This window comes from Zootoca vivipara, chromosome 2 (assembly GCF_965207765.1).
Source record: "Zootoca vivipara chromosome 2, rZooViv2.hap1.1, whole genome shotgun sequence".
Taxonomy (NCBI): domain Eukaryota; kingdom Metazoa; phylum Chordata; class Lepidosauria; order Squamata; family Lacertidae; genus Zootoca; species Zootoca vivipara.
This window is the reverse complement of record NC_142584.1, coordinates 5,917,357-5,929,034: the sequence shown is the minus strand read 5'-3', so window position 1 is coordinate 5,929,034 and position 11,678 is coordinate 5,917,357. Positions and strand designations below refer to the sequence as shown.

The 11,678-nt window shown below is 47.0% G+C and overlaps 1 protein-coding gene across 1 annotated transcript; it reads right to left on the bottom strand.

Moving 5' to 3' along the window:
* Positions 1 to 9,904: 9,904 nt before the first annotated feature.
* LOC148686700 (claudin-34-like) lies at positions 9,905 to 11,473 on the bottom strand. The gene has a single exon (XM_088664337.1). The coding sequence runs from the start codon at positions 11,182 to 11,184 to the stop codon at positions 10,099 to 10,101; it is 1,086 nt and encodes a 361-aa protein (XP_088520463.1). The 5' UTR covers positions 11,185 to 11,473; the 3' UTR covers positions 9,905 to 10,098.
* Positions 11,474 to 11,678: the final 205 nt, after the last annotated feature.

Sequence of the window (11,678 nt, the reverse complement as noted above, 5' to 3'; positions counted from 1 at the left end):
CAGAAGAGGACAACCAAAATGGCCAAAGGCCTGAAACGATGCCTTATGAGGAACGGCTTAGGGAGCTGGGCATGTTTAGCCTGGAGAAGAGAAGGTTAAGGGGTAATATGATAGCCATGTTCAAATATATAAAAGGATGTCATATGGAGGAGGGAGAAAGATTGTTTTCTGCTGCTCCAGAGAAGCGGACACGGAGCAATGGATTCAAACTACAAGAAAGAAGATTCCACCTAAACATTAGGAAGAACTTCCTGACAGTAAGAGCTGTTCAACAGTGGAATTTGCTGCCAAGAAGTGTGGTGGAGTCTTCTTCTTTGGAGGTCTTTAAGCAGAGACTTGACAGCCATATGTCAAGAATGCTTTGATGATGTTTCCTGCTTGGCAGGGGGTTGGACTGGATGACCCTTGTGGTCTCTTCCAACTCTATGATTCTATGAAAAGCAAGAAGAGGATGAAGGTTTTCGTGTGTGTTCATTACATGCTTAAAATACATTCTGTTAACCTGGCATTCAGGACCAGACCCATCGTGCAGCAGGTTGAAGCGACCTGCTTCAGATGGCACCATGACAAGAGAGCTGGGGAGAAAGATGAAGGCCAGAATTGGTGCCCAAACAGTGCAAGCTTGATTTCTTAAAATGTTGAGAAGAGAGCCTTTGAGCTCCACTCCTAGCAGTAAAATGTCTTGACCCACACAGCCTGCAATCTTCCCCAAGTATACTTACTAGAGAGCAAGTCCCCTTGACTTCGGGAGGAGTTACTTCTGAAGAAACAGGGTTGGGATAGTGCTGCACAAAAATTAAAGGAAAAAGAAAACCAGTCCCAAATGTGGCTGAATATTTCCAAGCAACTCCTACCTCCCACCCCAGCTCACCTCCTTGATCCCCTCCAGCTCCTGGCCATAGCTGCCAAGTTTTCCCTTTTCTCGCGAGGAAGCCTATTCAGCATAATGGAAAATCCCTTAAAAAAAGGGATAACTTGGCAGCTATGGACTCGTGGCTACTAGGACTAGGCATTCTGACATTTCAAATATTGAAAATGACATTTGGAAAGTAAGGTGGTTTCTTGGAAAATCCAAGTGCAGTGATTTCCTATGCGGAAACCACCAGCCACTTCTCCCTCCTGCTTTCCAAACACTCAAGTGCTTGCAGGGGGGGGGGGTGGCATTCTTCCCTGAGTCCTCCAACAGAGCCACTGCAAAGCTCATGATGGTCATTGATGCATTTGGGTAATTTACTGTGGCTCATCAGGTGATATGAACGGAATTACGACTCACCAGGGAATGAATCCAGATAGCAGGCGACTGGCCTGTGAGCACTGCCAAAATACAATTGCATCTGTCAGAAATTAATCCTCTCTTCTTTAATTTCAAATGCAGGGATGCGAGGAGAAGTTGGTTTCAAAGCACCCCTGATTGAGGGCTATCAAAATCAGGCGCACACACAAACATCCAATATTCAGTTGTAATGGTTATATGCAGGTTCTAGAATTTATGGGGCAACTGGAGAAGCAGGATTCCCTGTGAAGAGAGACAATATTAGTCACACAATCGTGTGTGTATTTAGGTGGGAGGTAAAGCCTACAACAGTGCTTTTTCCGGGGGGGGGGGTACACATACCCCTAAACATTTTGTGAATCTTTGTACTTTTGTCCATTTACTGTATTTATTTTTCCCAATCTGAACTATAAAATGGTGATTTTCTCGAGTCAAACTTTTTTTTAAAGAAAAAAGCACTGCTTCCACATAAATGTGCACAGGATTGAAGTCTCACAGCAGAATCCAGACATTTATTTGGAATTAAATCACATGATGTTCTTCCCAGGAGGTGGACAGCCTAGAAACATTTATTGCAATCCTAAACTCCAGAGACTGCAGTAGGACTAACTCTGGTCAGGCGGCACAATAGCGCAGTCCTGCTACTCCCTCTGGCTGGGGGAAGGCAGGGGCAGACAAAGCCCTGCTCCTCGATCCACCAGCTGAATCCCAATGCCACCAAGTGATAGCTGGCTTGGATTCCAGAAGAATACCACTCTGTAGCACACTCTGTATGTGGCTCTTGAAGATGGTGCAGAAATTGCAATTAGCGCAAAATGCAGCAGCCAGAGAGCTTATGAGAGCAGCACAGCTGACTACATGTGGGTCCCAACTACACTATACATTTAAAGCAGTACTGCACCACTTTATACAGTCCTGGCTTCCCTCAAAGAATCCTGGGACTTGCTGTTTGCTAAGGGGGTTGAGAGCTGTTAGAAGATCCGTATTCTCCTCCCAGAGCTACAGTTCTCAGAATGGTTTAACAGTCAATTCCTCTTCCCAAGGAACTCTGCAAATTGTAGTTCTGTGACTGTTTAAAGTGGTATGATACTGCTTTAACTGTATTAACATAAATTTCCATCTTAAAACAACACTGGTTGCCCGTTGTTTTCTGGGTCCAATAAAATTCACATGCAGATTTTTCTTTCATAAAGCTGCATACAAAAAATACAGTGGTATCTCAGGTTAAGAACTTAATTCATTCTGGAGGTCCGTTCTTAACCTGAAACTGTTATTAACCTGACATACTACTTTAGCTAATGGGGTCTCCTGCTGCTGCCATGCCGCCGGAGCATGATTTCTGTTCTCATTCTGAAGCAAAGTTCTTAACCCGAGGTACTATTTCTGGGTTAGCGGAGTCTGTAACCTGTAGCGTCTGTAACCTGAAGCAATGCCTTCTTTGCCTCAGTCTTCTCCAAAAAAGAAAACAATGCCCAACTTGAAGAATATGAAGCAGATGATTCAGCAGGGGAAACACAGCCCAGAATAAGTAAGGAGATAGTCCAAGAATACTTGGCTAGTTTAGATGTATTCAAGTCTCCAGGGCCAGATGAACTACATCCAAGAGTATTAAAAGAACTGGGAGAGGTGATATCAGAACCACCAGGGGCGGCTCCAGGGGTAGTCTGGGTGGTGCGGGGCGCCAGGGCGCTGGCCCGGTAGGGGGGCGCCGTGCGAAAACCATGCTGCACGCTGTGCCCGCCCACCAGCTGCAGCAAGAAACGGAGCGGGGTGGGGGTGCCGGAGCGATCTCTGCACCGCGGCGCCAGGGCGCCTGGCATGCTTGAGACGGCCCTGAGAACCACTGGCAGTAATCTTTGAGAATTCATGGAGAACAGGCGAAGTCCCAGCAGACTGGAGGAGAGCAAATGTTGTCCCTATTTTCAAAAGGGGGGAAAGAGGGAACCCAAACAATTACCGCCCAGTCAGCCTGACATCAATACCAGGAAAGATTCTAGAGCAGATCATTAAGCAAGTGGTCTGTGAGCACCTAGAAAAGAACGCTGTGATCACTAAAAGTCAGCATGGGTTTCTGAAAAATAAGTCATGTCAGACTAATCTGATCTTACAAGCCTGGTACATGAAGGAAACGCTGTGGATGTAACCTATCATGATTTCAGCAAGGCCTTTGACAAGGTGCCCCATGATATTCTTGTAAAGAAGCTGGTAAAATGTGGGCTAGACAATTCTACCATTCAGTGGATTTGTAACTGGCTAACTGACTGAACTCAAAGGGTGCTCATCAATGGCTCCTCTTCATCCTGGAGAGAAGTGACTAGTGGGGTGCCACAGGGTTCTGTCTTGGGCCCAGTCTTATTCAACATCTTTATCAATGACTTGGATGATGGGCTTGAAGGCATCCTGATCAAGTTTGCAGATGACACCAAATTGGGAGGGGTGGCTAAGATCCCAGAGGACAGGATCACACTTCAAAATGACCTTAACAGATTAGAGAACTGGGCCAAAGCAAACAAGATGAATTTTAACAGGGAGAAATGTAAAGTACTACACTTAGGCAAAAAAGAAGAAGAAAGGCACAAGTATAGGATGGGTGACACCTGGCTTGAGAGCAGTGCATGTGAAAAGGATCTAGGAGTCTTGGTAGACCACAAACTTGACATGAGTGATGCAGCAGCTAAAAAAGCCAATGCAATTCTTGGCGGCATCAATAGGAGTATAGCATCCAGATCAAGGGAAGTAATAGTACCACTGTATTCTGCCCTGGTCAGACCTCACCTGGAGTACTGTGTCCAAGGATACTGACAAGCTGGAACGTGTCCAGAAGAGGGCAACCAAAATGGTCAAAGGCCTTGAAACGATGCCTTATGAGGAACCGCTTAGAGAGCTGGATATGTTTAGCCTGGAGAAGAGAAGGTTAAGGGGTGATATGATAGCCATGTTCAAATATATAAAAGGATGTCATATAGAGGAGGGAGAAAGGTTGTTTTCTGCTGCTCCAGAGAAGCGGACATGGAGCAATAGAGTCAAACTACAAGAAAGAAGATTCCACCTAAACTTGTACCACCAATTAGGTTGCGGGTTCACTTCTGCCAGCAGCCTGATTGGCTGCTCCTGCAGGCCAATTAGGTTGCTGATTCACTTCCACCTGGAGCTGGATTGGGTGGCCTCTGCAGACCAATCAGACTGCTGCATTCTGGATCCTATTGTTTTAGGATTCAGCTCAGTAGATAGCAGTTTATTAGTGTGGGATATAAAACACAGGAGCAGTCAAGCACAACATCCCTAGAGAGAACACACAAAGGGGATGTCTGCGTCAGCCAATGAGAACTTCTTTTTAGCTCCTGAGCTGACACAGACCCTCCCCTGTATGTTAAGAGAAGGGTATGGCTTCCCATGTGCTCTTACTTCCAAAATGTGAGCACTAGGCCCAGTGTCAGAGGGTTGTCGTGGCTACTCTAGAGTAACTCCGCTTGAGTCCAGTTTGTCTTTAAAGACTTTTATTGTGCAAGGTATTTACAGTGCAGAGACAGCCTAAAACATGACCTCTCATTCCGAATCAGAATCCAGCAATGGTGTAGGTCTGTTCTTACGCCAGCAAAGTAGTTGGGGCACCCCAAAACGTCTCCCCCTTGACCTGCATCACGGTGCTTACCTTAACTCTTGCGCCGGAAGGAGCGATGCCCTCTCAGTCACCTCCCTGCCAGGGCAGTGGAAGTGCTCTCCAGCACCCTTGAGCCCTTGCCCGCATCTCTCCTCCCCTGAGCCTTCCCATGGGTGTAGGCAGGGGGGCAGGAGGGGGCAATTGCCCCCTAGAAGCAAAAGGCTGAGGGGCGCAGGCGCGGCAGCCCCAGGCTCCCGCTCCCAGCGCGAAGCTCCAGAGGCGTGCGGGGAGCGTAAGCGGAGGAGCGCTAAGCAGGAGTGGGGAGCGTAAGCGCCGGGAGCAGGAGCCTGGGACCTCTGGAGCTTCGCGCCGGGAGCAGGAGCCTGGGGCCTCCTCCTCGGAAGACCGGGGGCGCGCGGAGGAGGCAGCCACAGGCTCGCGTTCTCCGCACGCCTCTGGAGCTTCGCGCCGGGAGCGGGAGCCTGGGGCCGCCTCCTCGGTAGACTGGGGAGGTGCGGAGGAGGCAGCCACAGGTTCGCGTTCCCCGCGCACCTCTGGGGCTTCGCGCCGGGAGCGGGAGCCTGGGGCCGCCTCCTTGGAAGACCGGGGAGGCGCAGGCAACGTAGCCCCACCCACATTCTCACTGTGGCCCCTCCCTCCCGCCACTTGCCCCTCCCCTTGCCCCCCTAATTTTTATCCTGGGTACGCCCCTGAGCCTTCCCATCGTTCTGCACACTGGTTTCTCTCTCTTTCTGAGTCTTTCCCTTCCCCCTGGCTGCTTCAGACCCACTGCTGCTCCCTGTGCTTGGGGAGGTGGATGTTAGAATGATGGGGGCTGGCTCCCTGTAGGGAGTCACCCTTACATCCAGCCACCATTTTTTGTTTCTCTTTTTTCTTTTTCATCGCGTTCTTGAAGAAGCAACATCTTAGTTAGAAATCCTCTCTCAGCTTTCAGCCGAGAGAGGACAATGGAGCCCATTCCTTAAGAGTAGACTCCACGTGTCTTTATAAGCTAATGTGCCTTTTCTGGGATCCGATTGTGAACAGAAATGATTATGTGAGGAAACTTTTATACTTTAAGATCACAGTGTTGTATCTTATTTTCAAAGTCAAGGGGAAGATATACCAGGAATATATATTATTACAGAGGCTGAGCAATCGCTGCTGCTGCGTGCGTTTTTAAAAGGGAATGTAAACGCTGCAAAGTTTGTGAACTTGTTGGGATAGGATATTATAAATAATACAACCTTTCCCGCATCCCTGAACATTCCCACAATTAGGAGAAACGAGCACTAAAATGTTGAAGAATATTCATGAGCAGTTTAAAAAATGCAAATTGCTGCAGAAATGTGGAGAACCGAATTTAAGGTTAGAAAATGCTTGGAGAGATTGGAGAGAGCCAGTGTGGTGCAGTGGTTAGTGTCCAACTAGGACCAGGGTTCTAGGCCCCACTTGGGATACAAATGCATTAAATAAATAAAAATTAGAAACCAAGAGAACTGAAATTTGACAGATCCGTGCATCCACACTGTTTGTTTTTAAGGGTAGTTCTTCCTTTTAGGAACACAGCAGACACATTCCTCACCTTCCCTTGTTTATAAGAAGTTCAGCCAAGGACCTAGTGTAGTTTTCAGGAAGCAGAGGCAAAACAAAGGCTGTTAAGTACTGATTCGTAGAATGAAAGAAGGGTACTCCTAGACACCCCTTAGCCACCTCAAAACACCACATGCCACAGCTCTCACCCATGCAAATTTCACCTCAGTTCTCTGTTTCCCTTGATAATTTCCAAATGCAATTTCTTTTCTCATTCATTGTTGGAGACTCTTTTTAAAAAGTGGGAGAACTTAACAGCAGAGCCCTAACAGATAAGCACTGGTGCTTTGTTTTTCATCGTTCAGAAGATGTGCAAGACCAGCATTTTCAGGAGAGCGCATGAGGTTACCCAAGGTAATGCTGATAGATTTTATCATGCCAGCTCTAGTGCTCTGTTTTGAGATGATAATATGACTTTTATTGTTGTTTTTATGGTTTTATGGATGTGTGGTTTTAATGTTACAAGCTTCCTTGAGCGTATGGAGAAGCGGGATAGAAATTGGTTTTGAAAAATCTCTCAGGTCCCTGTCTTATATGAGAGAGAGAGAGAGGGGGGGGGGGAAAGATGAGGAACCTTGGTGGAGGCAAGGCATGCCTTAGCACTATGCAGGTGAATGGTTGCTAGTTGACTGCCCACCTTTGTTGATTTCATCACCCCATGCCCATACCTGGGGCCATGGGTGTAGGCAGGGGGGCAGCTGCCCCCCCTAAAAGCAAAAAAAATAATGTATTTTACAGACCATAACCAGCACTTTCCCCCTCCAAAAACTAAAGTGGAAAGGGCTTTGCTTTAGCAAGAGCAGCTAAGTCTCCGCTTGCTGGGGGGGGGGACACACAGCTGTAACAAAAACACATCAAATAAATAAAGCAAAGTGGCTACCAGTAGTTAAGCAGTTAAGACAATGGAGCAGATATCCCCAGGCAATATTCGATACCTGACCACTTCACCCTATTGTTCTTCAGTGGGAGTTGTTAATGAGCATTCAGGAATCGCATTAAGAGTTCTATTGGCGATTTAATGAGGGTCCAGAGGATTCAATTTGACTAAGGTGGCTCTGCAAGGCTAAAAGGAAGTGAATAAGAAAGGGGGGGCTGTAGCTTTGACAGACACAGTGATGTTTAGAAAAAGCAGTGGTGTTCCAGTCTGCCCCTCCTCCTGCATCTGTATACTGTAAATCAGGGGTGGCCACCTCCCAAGAGACTCTGATCTACTCACAGAGTTTAAAACTGGGAGTGATCTACCCCCTTGTGGGGGGTTCACATCAAAGCTGTTGAGTTTTTTTAAGGAAGGGAAGCCCTGTTTTTTTTTGGGTTTAGGTCAAACTTGTTGAGCTCCTTTTAGGAGGGAGGGAGGCCCATTTTTGTTTAGGGCTTCAGGTCATAGTTCAACTTTTTTTAGGGAGGAGGAAAATTTTGGCTGAGCTTTTTTTAGGGGTGCCAGTGACGTACTAGTGATCTACAACAGACATCCAGTGATCTACCTGTTGGACGTGCCTGCTGTAAATCAAGCAGAGAGAAAGCTGCTTACAAGGCTCCTGTACAGGCGTACCTGTATCTTCCTCTTGCTGCAGAGTGTCAGCATCACAGCGTCACCCAGAGGCACCCACAAATATGAGTTATCCCTCTCTCTATTTCTTCCTTCCTTCCTTCCCTCCCTCTTCCATCCTTAATAAAATACTGGGGGGGGGGCAGATAAGCCCCACATAGAAAGCCCATCAACATGGGGGGGGTGACTCTTTCAAATACGGTATTTACCAGTAATTGGGGGGGGGAGGCACCTAGGCCTCTAGGAGTTGGCTGCTATACCTAGGAGTAGGACAATTCAAGAAAGCAGAATGATGCATATGCTATGGTAATATATCAATAGAATCATAGAATTGTAGTCGGAAGGGACCACAAGGGGCATCTAGTCCAACCCCCTGCAATGCAGGAATTTTTTCCTAAGGTGGGGCTTGAACCCGCGACATGGTTGAAATATTATGCTGATATGCAGCAACGCCTCGGAGCCGTCGTGGCTGTGGCCGTGCCTTGCCTCACCCTCGCCCGCCTTGCCACCCCCTCTCGCCTGCCCGACCCTCCCGTCCTCTGCAGCCAATCAGGGTAGCCGCCAACGCTGTCAGCCCCAGAAGCACAAGGTGGCTGCTGCCGCCGCCACCACCACAATGTCCTCAGGCCCGCTGGCCCTGTAGCCCCGCCCACATTCCCACTTTGTGGCCCCTCCCCTCCCATGCCTTGGCCCCGCCCCTGAACGACCATGGCTTGCGCCCCCCCCTAGTTTTGATCCTGGCTACGCCCCTGCTACTGGTGTTAAACAGGGATGCATTTTGGCCTCTTTCTTGTTTAATTTTTATATTAATGACATAGTTAAAGAACTGGAGGGCCTGCAGTTTGCCCCTGCCACAATTCTTGATCAGAAACTCTCTGTTTTAATGTACGCCGACGACCTAGTACTTGTATCTAGAACCCAGTTGGGCCTCAGGCAATTGCTTGCAAAAATAAGCTCATATTCCACGAGGAATGCCTTATCCATAAATTACGATAAAACACAGGTCATTGCATTTGGGAAGCACCCTAAAAAGCATGCTTGGCACCTGGACAAACACATCATAAACCAAGTAAAGACGTTCAAATACCTGGGACTGGTTTATTCAGAAATGGCATCTTGGAATGCACAGCTGTCCAATATTAAATTGCAAGCCATTAAATCGGGAAAAGCTATTTTGAAATTTGTTGCTTGCAATGGGGGAAACCTAGTCAATCCAGCTCTATCGGTGTACAAAGCAAAATCAATGGACCAGATTTTAAATGGTGCAGAGGTTTGGGGCACTTCAAACGTTTCTGGTCTGGAACCCCCACAGAACTATTTTTTATTATTTAATGTTTCAACTGGTATATTAAAGTGTTTCCATAGGTTTGTGCTGATTAGGTCATGTTTTGATAATGTAAATGTCCTAAGTTTTCTACCAAATTTGTATGTATTTTACTGAATTACATTGTATACATTGCAGCAGCCTTCTATAAGCAATAAACCTGATACCTACAGCAACCATTGGAGGGGCCGGCACAGCCAATCCTGGCCCCTCCACCAACCAATTTATTAACCAATGCCTAACTGCAACCTTACAAGTTGTGACTAATTGTAGGCGTAGTAGGCGCAGCAGGCGAAAACCAAGTGGCACCAGCCAATCAGCCAAATGGAAAAATTCCTACCAGGCCCCTGCCCCAAAAGCAGACAACCCCATGGCAGGCATAGGAAGGTCAAACGCAACAGCTTCAATAAAAACCCAGAGCTGGAGCAAGAAGGCATCTTCAAATATTAAATAAATGCAAGGAGTGAAACACCATTTTCAGAACCAAGGTGTCCGTGATTTAAAATCGTTTTTGAGTCTAGAGGTCTCCAAAGCACCCCCCAATAAATCACACTTCACACAGAAATGTAAGTTTGAGGTTTTTGGCATAATTTTGGCCACAACTTTATTTGAAATACAAAATGTGAGTGGTTGCTTAGGAAATGAAAGAGCTGATAAAAAAATGTAAATCTAAGAGTAGACACAGGAAAGATATCCAGAAGAGGAGGAAGCTAATGGGAACAAGCACAGCTTTCCTCTATATCCACAACGCAGGATACGTTTCAAATGTCAAGATCTTCTGCCTCGCTTTCCGGTATATCCACTATGCAGGATTGGTTTCGAGTGTCAAAATCTAGTAGATGGCTTTCCGGTATCTCTACGATGCAGGATTGGTTTCGAGTGTCAAGATCTAGTAGATGGCTTTCCGGTATCTCTACGATGCAGGATTGGTTTCGAGTGTCAAGATCTAGTAGATGGCTTTCCGGTATCTCTACGATGCAAGATTGGTTTCGAGTGTCAAGATCTTCTGCCTGGCTTTCCTGTATCTCAACTGTGGAGGATTTCTCTTTAATTATCAGATCCAGCAGAGAACCACACTTTGAACAAGGAGTTAGACTCTTGCTTTTTGCTGAATTTCTTGGCGTAATCACCGCTGCAATTTCTATTTGATATGGATCTGTTGTGGTGGTCCTGATGAAAAATCTCTCCATCCCAACCAATGCTGCACTCAGCAGCTGGAAACCCGCAGCGATATAGCCAAGATAAATAGAAGGTCCAATATGCTGCTGGCTGGGAATTGGAGGCAATTCAAAAGTTTCTGGGAAGTCAATTTTCCCATTCTGCAAGACAGAAGACATGTTCCATATCACAGAAATCAGGACAAGGATCCCTGCAGGTATGTTCAGGAACGCTCCGAGCCTAAAAAAGGTTAGGAGGAAATCTTCGTGTTTTCCGGGCTCGAACACATTGCACAAGGCAAATGAGATTAATACTAGGGCGGCTGAACTCATAGTGGAAGCCAAGACCATTAAGTCCTGAGCAATAAAAATTTCCCTTGGGAGGGTTGGATATCGCTCAGTGAGACCTTCACAATGCCAAAAAGAGTTGCCGTCATCAGAAGGGTTTCTCCAAAAACAGACATTCCAGATTCCAATCCAGATGTTTTCAGAGCCGTTCTCTCCACGCCACACTCTCCAGTTGACACTGGCTGTGGTTGCAATGCACAGAATGCAGGCCAAAATACTCATCAAGAACCCACAGAACTGGAGGCAAGAAACTATGCTCAGCAATCTCCCCACCAGGGAGCCTTCTCTCACCCGCAGGGGGGGTTTGGAGAATAGAGGACCCAGGGAGACTTTGGCAGACATCCTGGAAACAAAAGAGAAGACAACATACAGTGAGGGAGGGAATAACAAGCATGTCTAGTCATTGAAGGACATCCTCCCTCCTGGCCAGAAAGAAGCAGCAAAAGAGTTCCCCTGCTCTCTCCCACCCCCTGGTTAGGTATAGACATCTGATCCAGAGAATCCGACACACATACTTCCTTCCAGCACACTGCTCCTGATTGAATATACTGTTGCATTGTTCCTGTGAAAATGGCCCTAACCACAGCAACCTGTTGTGGATGGGAATCAGCTCATGATTTCGCTGTTTTGCTATCTGCTACTGCAGCTATCCTTTCCCACAGAGCAGAAACAGACCTGATGGCATAGTGAGGAGTGTTTAATCCCTACACTTACGTGAAATGCGTTTCTCAGCTAGAGTCTGGCGGGCCAGGAATAGAGCAGGTATTCGCTAGGTGCTCCTGAGCCTCAAAAAGACTCAGCTGCTGGCCACTGGGCTGACGTTCGCCTGAGCAGCC

Excerpts from the sequence above, each read along its gene's own strand:
- LOC148686700 (XM_088664337.1), bottom strand. The coding sequence starts at position 11,184 with ATGTCTGCCAAAGTCTCCCTGGGTCCTCTATTCTCCAAACCCCCCCTG.